This window comes from Neoarius graeffei, chromosome 10 (assembly GCF_027579695.1).
Source record: "Neoarius graeffei isolate fNeoGra1 chromosome 10, fNeoGra1.pri, whole genome shotgun sequence".
NCBI classification, from domain to species: domain Eukaryota; kingdom Metazoa; phylum Chordata; class Actinopteri; order Siluriformes; family Ariidae; genus Neoarius; species Neoarius graeffei.
In genome coordinates, this window is record NC_083578.1 from 506,925 (window position 1) to 524,351 (window position 17,427).

The following is a 17,427-nucleotide window of genomic DNA, read 5'->3' on the forward strand; positions in this document are numbered from 1 at the left end:
GATTATATATATATATATATATATATATATATATATATATATATATATATATATATATATATATAAAAATAAATAATGTGTGTGTGAGAGAGAGAATATATACCCTTGAGGGACAACAGTGTGTGTTCGAGGGCACTGAGTGCTGTGTGTGATTCCCCAGTCTGTATTTTCAGCAGAAATGTGTCTGCGTGATGGTTCCACAGAAAGCAGGCGAAGCTGTAGATGCTGGAGGCCAACTGAAAAAAAAAAAAAAAAACCACACACACACACCATGACTGAGACAGAGAGAGTATGTGTGTTTCAGCAGGACATTGATCTGAGACAGGAGGTGGGACACACATGAGGAGCTCCATAAATTACAGCATGGAGACAAATCCTAAGGAGAGACACAGACTGTAAATCAGCAGAGCACTTCCCGTCAGTGTGCGAAATTACCGTGTGCCCGGTAGTCCGACGCTATCAACTTTTTCCATCGGGCCATAAACTATAAAAAGTAGCGAGTCCATCATGCCACAAACATTGGCCCGCCCGTGAACGTACATTTTGACAGTTTCATGGTTGTATTACCATGTCCCTGACACGACACGTCCACCTTTTGCAAGGATTGTTTTCATTGGTTATTTTGTCAGACACGTCACAAATCTGTAAAACAAAAGCAAATAAACTGCTCATTTAAGAGATGGCAGCTGATCACATTACATTTTGCCGACATTGTGGCGCGAGATTCTACAGGAGTGCGCTTTTTCGGCTTTTCGTGACAATCATGTGGAAGTTTCTGGGTTTGCCTGAGAAAAAAGTGAAGCAGAACAGAAGAAGAAATCAAAGCTACTATGAAGCGATATGAGGAAGAAAAGCGGGAGAGGACATTTAAACCAGGTTGGCTGCAGACATACAATTGGTTGTTGTACAACCCCGATTCCAAAAAAGTTGGGACAAAGTACAAATTGTAAATAAAAACGGAATGCAATAATTTACAAATCTCAAAAACTGATATTGTATTCACAATAGAACATAGACAACATATCAAATGTCGAAAGTGAGACATTTTGAAATTTCATGACAGCAACACATCTCAAAAAAGTTGGGACAGGGGCAATAAGAGGCTGGAAAAGTTAAAGGTACAAAAAAGGAACAGCTGGAGGACCAAACTGCAACTCATTAGGTCAATTGGCAATAGGTCATTAACATGACTGGGGATAAAAAGAGCATCTTGGAGTGTCAGCGGCTCTCAGAAGTAAAGATGGGAAGAGGATCACCAATCCCCCTAATTCTGCGCCGACAAATAGTGGAGCAATATCAGAAAGGAGTTCGACAGTGTAAAATTGCAAAGAGTTTGAACATATCATCATCTACAGTGCATAATATCATCAAAAGATTCAGAGAATCTGGAAGAATCTCTGTGCGTAAGGGTCAAGGCCAGAAAACCATACTGGGTGCCCGTGATCTTCGGGCCCTTAGACGGCACTGCATCACATACAGGCATGCTTCTGTATTGGAAATCACAAAATGGGCTCAGGAATATTTCCAGAGAACATTATCTGTGAACACAATTCACCGTGCTATCCGCCGTTGCCAGCTAAAACTCTATAGTTCAAAGAAGAAGCCGTATCTAAACACGATCCAGAAGCGCAGACGTCTTCTCTGGGCCAAGACTCATTTAAAATGGACTGTGGCAAAGTGGAAAACTGTTCTGTGGTCAGACGAATCAAAATTTGAAGTTCTTTATGGAAATCAGGGACGCCGTGTCATTCGGACTAAAGAGGAGAAGGACGACCCGAGTTGTTATCAGCACTCAGTTCAGAAGCCTGCATCTCTGATGGTATGGGGTTGCATTAGTGCATGTGGCATGGGCAGCTTACACATCTGGAAAGACACCATCAATGCTGAAAGGTATATCCAGGTTCTAGAGCAACATATGCTCCCATCCAGACGACGTCTCTTTCAGGGAAGACCTTGCATTTTCCAACATGACAATGCCAAACCACATACTGCATCAATTACAGCATCATGGCTGTGTAGAAGAAGGGTCCGGGTACTGAACTGGCCAGCCTGCAGTCCAGATCTTTCACCCATAGAAAACATTTGGCGCATCATAAAACGGAAGATACGACAAAAAAGACCTAAGACAGTTGAGCAACTAGAATCCTACATTAGACAAGAATGGGTTAACATTCCTCTCCCTAAACTTGAGCAGCTTGTCTCCTCAGTCCCCAGACGTTTACAGACTGTTGTAAAGAGAAAAGGGGATGTCTCACAGTGGGAAACATGGCCTTGTCCCAACTTTTTTGAGATGTGTTGTTGTCATGAAATTTAAAATCACCTAATTTTTCTCTTTAAATGATACATTTTCTCAGTTTAAACATTTGATATGTCATCTATGTTCTATTCTGAATAAAATATGGAATTCTGAAACTTCCACATCATTGCATTCCGTTTTTATTTACAATTTGTCCCAACTTTTTTGGAATCGGGGTTGTACTCAAATACACAAAAACACATGTTTTGCCGACCTTGTCGTTCAATTTATGGTCCGTACGCTGTTAGAAAACCCGGACTGAAAACTGACAAATATCACAAGTATGCGAATGCTCCTCTTGTGTTGAGTTCACAGAACTTCAAAAATCACACACTAGATGTGCATCAGGCATCCGGGGGTCATACATTCACACTGGCCATCAACTTTTAATGCTGGCCATGAACGTTGAAAAGTTAAGAGCCCTGTTGGCCATTTCTGATTTTCAAGATATTTCACACACTGCTTCCCGTTCACTACACAGGGCCACTACAGAGGGCCCCTTCCCAGTCACGACAGAGGGCCCCTTCCCAATCACGACAGAGGGCCCCTTCCCAGTCACGACAGAGGGCCCCTTCCCAGTCACGACAGAGGGCCCCTTCCCAGTCACTACAGAGGGCCACTACAGAGGGCCCCTTCCCAGTCACTACACAGAGGGTCGCTACCGAGGGCCACTGCAGAGGGCCCCTTCCCAGTCACTACACAGAGGGTCACTGCAGAGGGCCACTACAGAGGGCCACTACAGAGGGCCACTTCCCAGTCACTACAGAGGGCCAGTACAGGGAGCCCCTTCCCAGTCACTACACAGAGGGTCGCTACAGAGGGCCACTTCCTGTTCATTTCCACTAAAGAACCTTAATTACTTTCTCTATTAAAAGCTCTAAGGCCCCGCCCCTCAAATGCCCCACCCACTCAGTACAGTCAGAATGAAGGATGAAGCTGATTGGTTATCCCACCTGCTTTAGCACCAACACTTTCGTTCACAATGACTGAATTCTACACACTACAATAAAGAACCTCAGAGAGAGAAGTGTGTGTGTGTGTGTGTGTGTGAGCGAGCGAGCGAGAGAGAGATACACTCACGTGTTGGAACAGTGCTCGGTCGGCGCTGAGGCATTTGGAGGAGAGTGTTTTGATGACGTGTGAGAGTGTGAGCAGCGCTCGGTGCTGATGGAGCTCGTCTGGGTGTTTAATGGCCTCCAGCAGCACAGGGATGAGTTCAGGCCACTGACGGGGACAGTCCAACCTCGCCACCTTCGCTATCAGCACTGCGATCTGAGTCGCGATCTACACACCCCCACACACACACGACGCAGTCTTACAGGCTGAACTTCACATCATCTTCCTCAAGAACACTGGTAGCTGATGTACTGATCTCTCTCTCACACACACACACTTGCATATCGATTTACACTGAAGTCACACACACAACATGGCTGATTAAGAAAGACTCTGTGTGTGTGTGTGTGTGTGTGTGTGTGTGTGTGTGTGTGTGTGTGTGAGAGAGAGAGAGACCTGATGGACAGGCTCATTGAAGTTGGTGATGAGTCCTGCACGCAGAGATGATTTCTCCTCCTCCGAGATAGCACTGAAGAGAGAGCGAGAGAGAGAGATGGGGAAGAGAGAGAGAGAGAGAGAGAGAGAGAGAGAGAGAATAAGAGAAAGGACAATATCAATAAAGAGATGGAGTGTGTACAGTGTAGAGTGAGACAGGTGAGAAAGTTAGACAGGTGTCTTACTTTGGGGCGCCCCTCCTCCAGTAGCGGTCGATGCCATTTTTGAAGTAGAGCACAGCGAGCCAGCGTACATTCACATCCAACACATGATTATTAAAGATACTCTGCAGGGGAGGAGCCACATAATGAGAGGGAGGAGTCATACACAGAGTGGGAGGAGCTACACAATGAGATGGAGGAGTCATATACAGAGTGGGAGGAGCCACATAATGAGAGAGAGGAGTCATACACAGTGAGAGGACACACAATGAGAGGGAAGAGTCATACAGAGGGTGGAGTTAGACATACAGGCAGACGTGCTACTGCGCTTTAACTCGCTGTAATAACATTTAAGGCAGTTACCATGGAAACCATCTACAAACTGTTCGAGCAGATTCTTAGAGATTTTACTGGATTTTAACAGAAAGCTTTGATTAACCAGGCCACTATTAAGCCCCGCCCACAAAGTTTGTATTGGCTGATATGTGGTAATTTCTGAGTATGCTGTGTGTAACAGTGTTATTTGAATAAGTTCTGGTTCCTGTTTTATTAAAATAAGTTCTGGGTCCTGTTTTATTACCTCGCCCCGGGACGGAGTCCAGCAAGGGCCGAAGTATTGTTTTCGGTCAGGTTTCTTTGTTTTTTTTGTAAATGATGTTATGGGAAAACGGCTGGACCAATCTTCATGAAATTTTCAGGATAGATGGGAAACGGTCTCAAATAGAACCGCCAACATTTTGAGGGTCATCCGGTCAAGGTTTTTATGGCTACTGCTTCATATACAGTGTCATCGTGCTGTAAGAATGTGAGAGTGTAACAATCACGCATTGCACATGCACATCACCACAATGGTGAATCGTGATCTTGAGATATGAACAGCTGATCCCATGTTATCATCGTGTTGTAAAAATGTAAGAATGAGTGTAAAAATAGCACACTGCACATAAGAATTACAATTATTACATAAAGAAAGCACAACTTTATTCATTCATCACACACTTGTGAAATTCCTCTCTGCATTTAACCCATCTAAAGCAGTGAACACACACACACACCCAGAGCAGTGGGCAGCCATGCTAACAGTGCCCGGGGAGCAGTTGGGAGTTAGGTGCCTCGCTCAAGGGCACCTCAGCCCAAAGCCATCCCATATCAACCTAACCTGCATGTCTTTGGACTGTGGGGGAAACGGGAGCACCCAGAGGAAACCCACGCAGACACGGGGAGCACATGCAAACTCCACACAGAAAGGCCCTCGCCGGCCACGGGGCTCGAACCCGGACCTTCTTGCTGTGAGGCGACCGTGCTAACCACTACACCACCGTGCCGCCCAAGTATTACAATAATACACAAGAATGAGTAGAAGAATATAAGAGTGTAATAATAGCAAAAGTTCCCCTGCATCCCAAATCACTCCCTACTCACTACATAGTGGACTATACAGTCAGGTCACCATTTTGTAGTGCTGTCCAAATGTAGTGTGAGCATTATTACACCCTATATAGTGCACTCAAAGTATCTCACAATGCATCACGAAAAGTAGTGCCACGGCAAAGAAGAAAAAAAAGGCCGCGGCAAAGAAGTAATTTTATCATTTAATCAATGAGCTCACTATACAAGTCTTCTATATAGTAATTCCCTATATAGTGAGTAGGGCGTAGTGAACAAGTGACTGATTTAGGACATAGCGTTTGTAACCAATCAGCACTTATCCTGATCAAGTTCAATTACCCGTTCTATTTCTTGATAAACTTCGGAACTAATCAGAACCAGAAATGAAATAACAGAAACCTCGTTACAACTTCATAGTATCGGAAGATAATCAGCAGATAAAAAGATAAACTAAAAATTCACCTTGTGGTTCGCCAAGGCTACTGATTGGATATCAAGTAAGTGGTGTTTATTTTAAGAAAATTTACCTTAACTTTTAATTAAGTTGCGTTTAATAAATAAACCCCTCCTAGAACTGCCACCTTATTGTGGTGGAGGGGTTTGTGTGCTTGAATGATCCTAGGAGCTATGTTGTCGGGGCATTACGCCCCTATTAGGGTCTCCCAAGGCAAACAGGTCCAAGGTGACAGGCCAGACCAAGAGCAGTTCACCAAACCCCTTATGGAAATTAACAAAACAAGGACCGTGACGTCGTCCGGTATGGCGCAGCCGGGGCACCACCCTGGAGCCAGGCCCGGGGTTGGGGCTCGTATGCGAGCCCGAAGCAGTGACGTGGGTCCGACCTCCTGTGGATTCACCACCCACAGAGGTAGTAGTACGGGGCCGGTGCAGTGTGGATTGGGTGGCAGTCGAAGGCAGGAGCCTCGACAACCTGATCCCGGAACACAGCGGCTAGCTATTGGGACATGGAATGTCACTTTGCTTGGGGGGGCTGAGCTTGTGCAGGAGATTGAGAGGTACCAGCTAGAGATAGTCAGGCCCACCTCCACGCACAGCTTGGGCTCCGGAACCCAGCTCCTCAAGAGGGGCTGGACTCTCCACTTCTCTGGAGTTGCCCACGATGAGTGGCGGCAGGCTGGTGTGGGCTTGCTTATAGCTCCACAGCTCAGCTGCCATGTGTTGGAGTTTACCCCAGTGAACGAGAGGGTCGCCTCTCTGCGCCTTCGGGTCGGGGAGAGGGCTCTTGCTGTTGTTTGTGCCTACAGGCCGAATAGCAGTATAGAGTATTCAGCCTCCTTGGAGTCCCTGGGAGAGGTGCTCAGACTGGGGACTCCATTGTTCTACTGGGGGACTTCAACGCTCACGTGGGCGACGACAGTGACACGTGGAGGGGCGTGATTGGGAGGAACGGCTTCCCCAATCTGAACCCGAGTGGTGTTTTGTTACTGGACTTCTGTGCTAGTCACGGTTTGTCCATAACAAACACCATGTTCGAGCATAGGGGTGTCAATAAGTGTACGTGGCACCAGGACACCCTAGGTCGGAGGTCGATGATCGACTTTGTTGTCGTTTCATCGGATCTCTGACCCTATGTCTTGGACACTCAGGTGAAGAGAGGAGCTGAGCTGTCAACTGATCACCACCTGGTGGTGAGTTGGATCCGCTGGCGGAGGAGGAAGCTGGACAGGCCTGGCAGGCCCAAACGTATGGTGAGGATCTGCTGGGAACGTCTGGCCGAGCACTCTGTCGGGGAGGTCTTTAACTCCCACCTCCGGGAGAGCTTCTCCCAGCTCCCGAGGGAGGCGGGGGACACTGAGTCTGAGTGGACCATGTTCTCATGGTGGACACCGGAAGTAAGGGATGCTGTCAAGCTGAAGGAGGAGTCCTATCGGGCCATGTTGGCCTCCAGGACTCCTGAGGCAGCTGACGGGTATCGGCAGGCCAGGCGTGCCGCAGATCGGGCAGTTGCAGAGGCAAAAACTCGGAACTGGGAGAAGTTCGGTGAGGCCATGGACGAGAACTATCGGTCGGCCTCAAAGAAATTCTGGCAAACTGCCCAGCGCCTCAGGAGGGGGAAGCAGTACTCTGCCAACACTGTTTACAGTGCGGGTGGGGAGCTGTTGACCTTGACTGGAGATATTGTAGGGCGGTGGAAGGAATACTTCGAGGATCTCCTCAATCCCACCGTCACATTTTCCACTGAGGAAGCAGAAGCTGATGACTCAGAGGTGGACTCGTCCATTACCCAAGCCGAAGTCACTGAGGTGGTTTGCAAGCTCCTCGGTGGCAAGGCACCGGGGGTGGATGAGATCCACCCTGAGTATCTCAAGTCTCTGGATGTTGTGGGGCTGTCTTGGCTGACACGCCTCTGCAACATCGTGTGGCGGTTGGGGACAGTGCCTCTGGAGTGGCAGACCGGGGTGGTGGTCCCTCTTTTCAAGAAAGGGGACTGGAGAGTAGGGCTGCACGATATCAGAAAAATATGCGATATTCGATAACATGACTGAATCTCTCGATATCGATATGTATCATGATAATTAAATATATGTTTTTCTTACCTCTACTCGCCGTTCTGCCCTGTATCTAGCATTTAAAAAAAAAAAAAAACACCCAATGCAATGCATCGCTTCCATTCCAACATTATTTTTTATTGGAAAAACATGGCTACACCTGCAATGGTGTCCATCAATCATCTTTAAATCTCTTAATTTTTGTGAGTGCAGCAGAAAATGTCTTAAGTTGAAGTAAACAAAAAACTGAAAACTACATTACATTAACATAAAGCATTCAAAATGGCAATTTCAGCGGCTCCCGGGAGATGAAGGTGAGCGACACAGATTCACCATAAACTCAAACACAATCTGTTAATAACACATGCGGGTGAGAGAGCAGTCGTGTGTGTGTGAGAGAGAGAGAGCGGTAGCGTGTGTGTGTGTGTGAGAGAGAGAGAGAGAGGGAGAGGTAGTGTGTGTGTGTGTGTGTGTGTGTGTGTGTGAGAGAGAGTGTGAGAGGTAGTGTGTGTGTGTGTGAGAGTGAGAGAGAGAGTGTGAGAGCGGTAGTGTGTGCGAGTGTGTGAGAGTGAGAGGTAGTGTGTGTGTGTGTGTGAGAGAGAGAGAGCGCGGTTTTATGTTTTTATGCTTCTGTACAGCAGTGTTTGTCCCAGTGAGCCGCCCCACCACTGTTTTACAGGTACATGTCTTGCAAAGTACCTGAGTTTGCAGTACGTCACCCCTCCTGAATCCAAAGTACTTCCAAATAGCAGACGTGCATTATTTTTTTTTTGGAAACCAGTCCCTCCTCACACAAGTTTGTCTCACCACACTTGCTCCCGCCTTCCGCCATCACCACGAGGCTTTTACTTGTTTTGCAATAGGGGGCGGAGTTATCCCGCGGCGCTTGTTGACATTCAAATGTGATTGGACGGCACAGAAAAATGTGCCTTTTATCGAAATTTAAGTAATTTTTATGGTATGTGTATCGCAAACTATGATATCGCGATATCGATACTTTTTCGATATATTGTGCAGCCCTACTGGAGAGTGTGCACTAATTATAGGGGAAAATCACACTTCTCAGCCTCCCCGGGAAGGTTTACTCCAGGGTACTAAAGAGGAGAATTCGGCCGATAGTCGAACCTCGGATCCAGGAGGAACAACGCGGTTTTCGTCCTGGTCGCGGAACACTGGACCAGCTCTACACCCTTCATAGGGTGCTCGAGGGTTCATGGGAGTTTGCCCAACCAGTCCACATGTGCTTTGTGGATCTGGAGAAGGCATTCGACCGTGTCCCTCGTGGTATTCTGTGGGGGGTGCTTCGGGAGTATGGGGTTCGGGGCTCTTTGCTAAGGGCTGTCCAGTCCCTGTACGAACGGAGCAGGAGTCTGGTTCGCATTGCCGGCAGTAAGTCAGACCTGTTCCCAGTGCATGTTGGACTCCGGCAGGGCTGCCCTTTGTCACCGGTTCTGTTCATAATTTTTATGGACAGAATTTCTAGGCGCAGCCAGAGGGAGTCTTGTTTGGGAACCACAGGATTTCATCTCTGCTTTTTGCGGATGATATTGTCCTGCTGGCTTCTTCAAACCAGGACCTTCAGCATGCACTGGGGCGGTTTGCAGTCGAGTGTGAAGCGGCTGGGATGAGAATCAGCACCTCCAAGTCCGAGGTCATGGTTCTCGACCGGAAAAGGGTGGCTTGCCCTCTCCAGGTTGTTGGAGAAGTCCTGCCTCAAGTGGAGGAGTTTAAGTATCTTGGGATCTTGTTCACGAGTGAGGGAAGGATGGAGCGTGAGATCGACAGGCGGATCGGTGCAGCCTCCGTAGTGATGCGGTTGCTTTATCGGTCCATCGTCGTGAAGAAGGAGCTGAGCCAAAAGGCGAAGCTCTCGATTTACCGGTCAATCTACATTCCGACTCTCACCTATGGTCATGACCGAAAGAACAAGATCGCGGATACAAGCAGCCGAAATGAGTTTCCTTCGCAGGGTGGCTGGACGCTCCCTTAGAGATAGGGTGAGAAGCACAATCACTCGGGAGGAGCTCAGAGTAGAGCCGCTGCTCCTCCACATCGAGAGGAATCAGCTGAGGTGGCTCGAACATCTCTTTCGGATGCTTCCTGGACGCCTCCCTGGGGAGGTGTTCCAGGCATGTCCCCCTGGGAGGAGGCCCCGGGGAAGACCCAGGACACGCTGGAGGGACTATGTCTCTCGGCTGGCCTGGGAACGCCTCGGTGTTCTTCCCGAGGAGCTGGCCGAGGTGTCTGGGGAGAGGGAAGTTTGGGCTTCCATGCTCAGACTGCTGCCTCTGCGACCTGGCTCCGGATAAGCGGATGAAGATGAGATAAGAAATTTAATAAACAATTCAATTTAATTTATAAGCAGTAGCCACATGGACCCATAGGGTGCCTATTTTTTTGGCAACATCTTCCTTCATATTCATCATAAGTGCTACCGGGTGAGGCTCATTTTGCCTGGCAACACTTGCTAAAATAAGTTTTGGTTCTTGTGGTTCTCCTGCTATTTAACTGCCTTAACACTGTGTGAAGGTTAACACTGTTTACGAGCAGAAAAGAAAGTTTTTAAAATACACTTCACATGGATGTGTGTGTGTTCCAGATGGCCGAGGCGATTAGAGCCAGTTTTGTTATTAAACAGGACCGTCCTCGGCTCTTGATGGAAGTGGGTTATGAAGTAGTGCAGGTGGGCTGTGTATCATTCACTGGATAAGGGGGATATTATGAAGTACCCTTAGTGTAATCATTCGTATATCTCACACACAAAATGAGTAAGTGGAACTGTTCTATGTGTAATGGCCTTTAAATTACATTCCAATTAACTCCTTCACTCACTGCTTACCACTGAGGCCGCGGCCTCCCCGCATCAGTCTCGGTGAGTGTGTACCTGTAATATAGAGTAGAACCCTGGTTGGTTTTCCCAGTGTCTCAGTTGTTCCTCTGCAGGTTTGAGTAGAGCCGAATCCTGACTGCTTGCTTGAGACAGAACCTGCAGAACCACAGACACCTGCAGATCCATCTACACACACACACACACACACACACACACACACACACACAGAGGGTTTTCAGTGTAATTCTGCCCCCTAGCGGTGAAGTGCAAATGGGCTGTGCTCCTTTCCTGAGTTAAACACTTCCCCTTGATGAAGTCCACTAGAATATTTAAAGGGCTATTACACTTCTCAGCTCGAGGGAAGTTTACACATGGAATGAGTTCAGCATCAGGAGCACTGATTACCCAGAATTCTATCTCTCTCTGTAGTGATGACGTAATTAGTGGAATTCATAAGTATTTTATTAAACAATGAGAGCACCACCAGCTAGTAAGGAGCACCAGGAAAAAAAAAAAAATACAAAAAAAAAGAAACCTGAATCTGGGCCTAATTCAACATGTGATGCCCTTTAACGAGACGGATTTTATTACACTGTGTTTATAAACCTGCAGTAGATAAATATATAAACCTCTGAACTACACTGACCGTCTTTACTCCCTGTTGTTGTGCCTTAATTCTCACTGTGGATACGAACAAATCATTCACAGGAGCTTTTACTCAAGAACTGTGTTGATGAAAATCTGCTTCGTTGGGAAATTTCTGACATCCTGTGTTTCACTCCCGAGTTTGTGTTAATGCCTGTAAAGAGACTCGCTCACGTGAACCTCCACTGATCGAGTGGTTTTATCTATGGATTACGCTTTCAAGTTTAAATCTCTCATTTCAGTTACACACCAATTTAATGATCATTTTGTGAAACTCAGTCACTTCATATTAAATGACATTCATGAAAGGGACATTACATTTGGAAAAAATCTATTTTAATTAAATTAAAGAAAGAGCCAACACAAATCCATAATTTAGACAAATTAGATGATACTATTATTAGAAACTAAAAGCTGCTGTATAAGATTAGGGTCACGCTGCAGTGGGTCAGGAGGTGTCTCAGGGGTTCTGTTTGTCATCAGCATCTTTTAACAATGGGAACCATGTTAGCGCTGGGACAGAGTGTGTAATTTAGTTATTTAGTTAAGATGGCAGCGCGTGCGGACGCAGCGGCCCCTCTCTGTCCCGATAATATGGTGTTTACATGTTTGTCTTCGTCAGTGTGCTCGAGTGATTGTATGTTTTCGTCGCGTTTGTCCGTCCCGAGGCACACATACAGCCGTGGGACTCTTTTTGACATTGACAACACTCTTTTCTGTAAGTTAAACCCGGCACACGCTAAGGAGTTACAGGACCTCGGCCTACTCCGGCGGCCCGCTTTGACATTGACCCCCACTACTGCTGCACACCCGCAGAGGAAGCACCGTAGGCGGTGCGAGAGGAGGCAGAAGCAGGGAAAGCGCAGGGGTATCCGGGCCAGGCTAATGGCTAATCCACACAAGCCGGCTATACCGTCCATCGTATTCACCAATGTACGCTCCTTGGATAACAAACTGGACTATATTCACCTTCTGAGAACGACCCAGCAGGGTGTGAGAGAGTGCTGTGTTTTTGTGTTCACGGAAACATGGCTCAAAGACAGCATACCGGACTCTGCCATCCAGCTCGACCGGCTAACATGCTATCGAGCAGACAGAGCCCTCATTGAAGGAGGTAAGACCCACGGCGGGGTCTGTGTTTACATCAGGGATGCTTGGTGTCAGGACGCTGTGGTAGTTTGCAGACACTGTTCACCCCTCGTGGAGTTTATGATCATCAAGTGCCAGCCCTTCTATCTACCGAGGGAGTTTTCTGCCATCCTGCTTGTTGCAGTTTACATTCCTCCCAGCGGCAACAACAACGATAGGGACAAGGCACTGAGTGAACTGTACTGCGCCATCAGCGACCAACAGACAGCCAATCCAGAGGGACTTCTCATCGTAGCTGGAGATTTCAACCACGCAAATCTCAAAACAGTGTTTCCTCAGTTACATCAACACATTGACTTTGCAACACGGGGAAACAACACACTAGACCAGATTTACACTACACTGAAGAGCATACAAGGCCTCACCCCTCCCCCATCTTGGTGCTTCAGACCACATCACTGTTATGCTAACGCCAGCACACAGGCCGAAGGTCAAAGTCACCAGATCAGTCCAGAAGCAGGTACGGGTGTGGCCAGAGGGTGCTTCCTCAGCACTTCAGGACTGCTTTAACATCACAGACTGGGACATGTTTAAGCAGACAACCACTTACAACCACCAGATCAATATCCAGGAGTATTCAGACACTGTTACAGCCTACATTAGTAAATGCACTAATGATGTCACGGACATTAAGACCATCACAGTACGGGCCAACCAGAAACCATGGCTGACGGGGGGGTTGGGCGTCTATCGGTTACTCAAAGCCCAGAACGCTGCTTTCAGAGCAGGTGATGAGGCTGGTCTGAGATCAGCAAGAGCCAACTTGTCCCGTGGCATCAGACTAGCAAAGAAGCAGTACAGCAGCAGGATAGCCCATCATTTCACGGACAGCAGAGACACAAGGAGCCTGTGGCAGGGGATACAGACCATCACAGACTATAAACCTCAACCACAGACCTGTGACAAGGAAATCACTCCGCTGAACAGTCTAAACAACTTCTTTGGACGGTTTGAAGCCGACAACAGCATGCCTGTACAGAAGACACCACCCCTTCCAGATGACCAGGTGCTGTCCCTGTCTCCAGCCAGTGTGAGGAGAGCCCTCTCCAGGATCAACACCTGCAAAGCTGTAGCACCTGACAACATTCCAGGTCGTGTGCTAAAGGACTGTGCAGAGGAGCTCACAGAAGTGCTCACAGACATCTTCAAATACCTCCCTGAGCCAAGCTGTTGTCCCCACCTGCTTCAAGAGCACCACCATCATCCCTGTTCCAAAGAAGGCCTCTCCATCCTGCTTCAATGACTACCGCCCTGTGGCACTGACCCCCATCATTATGAAGTGCTTTGAGCAGTTAGTCATGCAGCACATCAAATCCATCCTCCCTCCCTCCATGGACCCGTACGAATTTGCATATCGGGCCAATCGGTACACTGATGATGCAATCTCCACCGCTCTCCACTAAGCTCTCACTCACCTGGACACTAAAGACTCTTACATGCGGATGCTGTTCTTAGACTTTAGTTCAGCATTTAACACAATCATCCCCCAGCAGCTGATACAGAAACTGGACTGTCTAGGACTAAACACCTCCCTCTGCAACTGGTTGCTGGACTTCCTGACCAGAAGACCAGAGGCAGTCCGGGTCAGCAGCAACACATCCAGCACCATCATACGGAACACAGGGGCCCCCCAAGGATGTGTGCTCAGCCCCCTTCTCTTCACCCTGCTGACCCACGACTGCACACCAACACACAACAGCAACCTCTTCAAGTTTGCAGATGACACGACTGTGGTGGGACTCATTAACAACAATGAGTCATACTACAGGGACGAGGTGAGCCAACTGGCCGCATGGTGCAGAGACAACAATCTCTCTCTTAATGTGGAGAAGATGAAGGAGATGGTTGTCGACTTCCGGAGAGCCTCCACCCAGCATCCTCCACTGACCATCAACGGTGCCGCTGTGGAGAGAGTGAGCAGCACCAAGTTCCTGGGTGTGTACCTCACCGAGGATCTCTCCTGGAGCAACAACACCACATCGCTGGCCAGGAAAGCTCAGCAGCGCCTCTACTTCCTCCGCAGACTGAAAAGAGCTAGAGCACCAGTCCCTATCATGCAGACCTTCTACCGTGGAACCATCGAGAGCATCCTGACCAGCTGCATCACTGTGTGGTACGGCGGTTGTACTGCATCCTGCCGGAAGACCCTACAGTGCATAGTGAGAGCAGCTGAGAAGATCATCGGTGTCCCCCTACCCTCCCTTCAGGATATTTACAACACACGCCTGGCCCGCAGAGCACTCAGTATTGCGGGAGACTCCACCCATCCCAACCACCACTTCTTCAGCCTCCTGCCTTCTGGGAGGAGAATGAGAAGCCTCCGGGCGAGAACCAGCAGACTGAGAGACAGCTTCATCCACCAAGCCGTCAGGATGCTGAACTCCCTCCCAGGCCAGTACCCCCTTCCCTTAATACACAAACCAAATGTCACCAGCCACTTTAACGAACTGTAATGAAATTCAATTGCACTATGAAAAACTGTTCACAATACTGTCTACATGGGTTTTTTTAAGTTAATTCCACTATATAAAAACTGTTTACAACACTGTTTACACTTTATACATCTTTTCTTTGATAGACTTCATTGCTACACTGTTTATACTGTCATATCTGCCATATTTATACTTACACTAAATTCTGCTCATACTGCCATATTTATTTATATTTATGCTGATAATTCTGTTTATATCGTGCTATTTTGCCCTACTATACTGTCAGACTGCTGTTCCCGTTTACATTGTTCATTCTGTTTATATTGTCATTTGTCACATTTAAATTTATACCATTAATTCTGTTCACACTGCCACATTTGCCATATTTATACTTTCTGGATTGCCACTGTCTTTTCTTAGATAGCTTTAGCTTGTGTGTGTAAATATACCCCCCTTTTTTTGTTGTTTGTTTTTCTAAAGTTTTTTAAAAAGTTTATATCTTGTAACCATACTTTATATTTCATGTCTATTACTGTTTGCACCGCGGATAAGAGGGAAACGCAATTTCAGTTCTCTGTATGTCCTGCACATATGGCATTATTGACAAGGTTGACTTGAACTTGAACTAATGTGCCACGTGTCACCATCGGGCTTCATCCCAAACACATGAGATTTCCTCACCACACTCCCTCCTGCCTTCCCAGCTTCAGGGAGGGAGCACTGCTGAAGCATGAGGACCAGCTAACACGCTGCAGAATGTTTGGCATGACTGAGTGACTCAGTGAGTGTCTCGTGTTGATGGCAGACGACTGGTACAACTGAGCTTTTCTCCAAAAGAGCTCAGTGTTAAAGATGTAGCCATATTCCCTACTGGACCAAGGTGAACCATGATGGACCCTGCTGAACTGTACTGGACCCTGCATTTGGCATGAACTGGGCAAAAGTTTTTTAAAAATTGTGTAGAACTCATTTTTACAGTAAAATTATGGCCACATCCCTTTTTGTACAGGCCCAACACCATGCTCACTGTATCTACAGAACGTATGAAGCAAGTCTGAGATGTTCAGTGAGGAGGTTCTGCAGGGAGGAGGCTCAGCGGGGAGGGTCTGCAGGGAGGAGGCTCAGCGGGGAGGTTCTGCAGGGAGGAGGCTCAGCGGGGAGGTTCTGCAGGGAGGAGGCTCTGCGGGGAGGTTCTGCAGGGAGGAGGCTCAGCGGGGAGGTTCTGCAGGGAGGAGGCTCAGCGGGGAGGTTCTGCAGGGAGGAGGCTCAGCGGGGAGGTTCTGCAGGGAGGAGGCTCAGCGGGGAGGTTCTGCAGGGAGGAGGCTCTGCGGGGAGGTTCTGCAGGGAGGAGGCTCTGCGGGGAGGTTCTGCAGGGAGGAGGCTCAGCGGGGAGGCTCAGCAGGGAGGAGGCTCAGCGGGGAGGTTCTGCAGGGAGGAGGCTCAGCGGGGAGGAGGCTCTGCGGGGAGGAGGCTCTGCGGGGAGGAGGCTCAGCGGGGAGGAGGCTCAGCGGGGAGGCTGTTGGTGTGACGGTGAGTGCGCCCCAGCAGCAGGACTGGGATAAAGCCGTTAGTGAGGATGAGCGAGTTTTCCTGAGTGATCTCTGGCTCTGTGCTCCTGTGTGTAGTGTAAACCTTTCAGCCCTGTTCCTCTTTTCTGTAATTTGTTTTGTTCTCACTCCTGTGACTCTGATAAATAATATTTTATTAGTGTGATTCAAAGGAAGAACTTCTGCCACAGAGTTTGGTTTTGTTTACAAAAATATTTACACAACTTTACTGAGAGAGATAAAAGTGCAGTGACAGTAAGCATAAAAACACAAACCATGAATAAATTAAAGGATGAAATAACAGACAAACTAAATATAATTCAAAATAAATATTAAACTAAAACATGAAACAATTTCTACCTTAATTCTGTTAAATCTAAACGCTAACATCTCTCTCTCTCTCACTCACTCACTCACTCACCTTACAGAATAATTATCTGTTGGTTTAAAATGTGCCACAAACAAACCTGGCAATAGAGTCCATTCTGAAACCCAGTGGGCGCTCCAGGCTCCACTGTACAGAGTCAACAATAAACAGAGAGAGAGAGAGAAAACCCTACCTCTCTTAACGACACTCGCAGCTCAATCCTGTCCCTCTGTAAACACTCACCGCACACGCTACAGCAGCCCGTCGCTCAAAGATGACGTCACCCGCTCCTGTTGATAGCGTCATCGTTAACGCTGAAAACAAACCGCGATTATTTAATTTAACATTTTCTTTGATTTTTTTTAATCTTCAGGTGATTTTTGTCCCATTTTAATAAATAATGAATATCAAACGCAGCACAGTGAAACCTCAGGGTTTATCAGAGATTCAGTCACAAATCACTCAGTTCTCAGTTTTATTTTATTATAAATTTAATTCAGATTTATTGTTTTCATAAACATCACTTTTACATTTTCATTCAACAGCTACA

General features: G+C 47.4%; 1 protein-coding gene across 3 annotated transcripts in view; it reads right to left on the bottom strand.

Moving 5' to 3' along the window:
* The window catches only part of ipo11 (importin 11), a 113,853-nt gene extending 96,662 nt beyond the window's left edge, over positions 1-17,191 (bottom strand). The window contains exons 1-6 of one of the 3 annotated variants that reach the window (XM_060931026.1): positions 17,121-17,191; positions 10,792-10,923; positions 4,033-4,133; positions 3,809-3,881; positions 3,377-3,580; positions 104-236 (exon numbers count right to left, since the gene is read on the bottom strand). In XM_060931026.1, the coding sequence (XP_060787009.1) occupies positions 104-236; positions 3,377-3,580; positions 3,809-3,881; positions 4,033-4,133; positions 10,792-10,923; positions 17,121-17,183 (706 nt within the window). In that variant the 5' untranslated portion in view covers positions 17,184-17,191. Of the gene's footprint in view, positions 1-103; positions 237-3,376; positions 3,581-3,808; positions 3,882-4,032; positions 4,134-10,791; positions 10,924-16,977; positions 17,026-17,070 lie in introns of those variants that run through there. The other 2 variants (XM_060931028.1, XM_060931029.1) reach the window with 2 other exon arrangements.
* Positions 17,192-17,427: the final 236 nt, after the last annotated feature.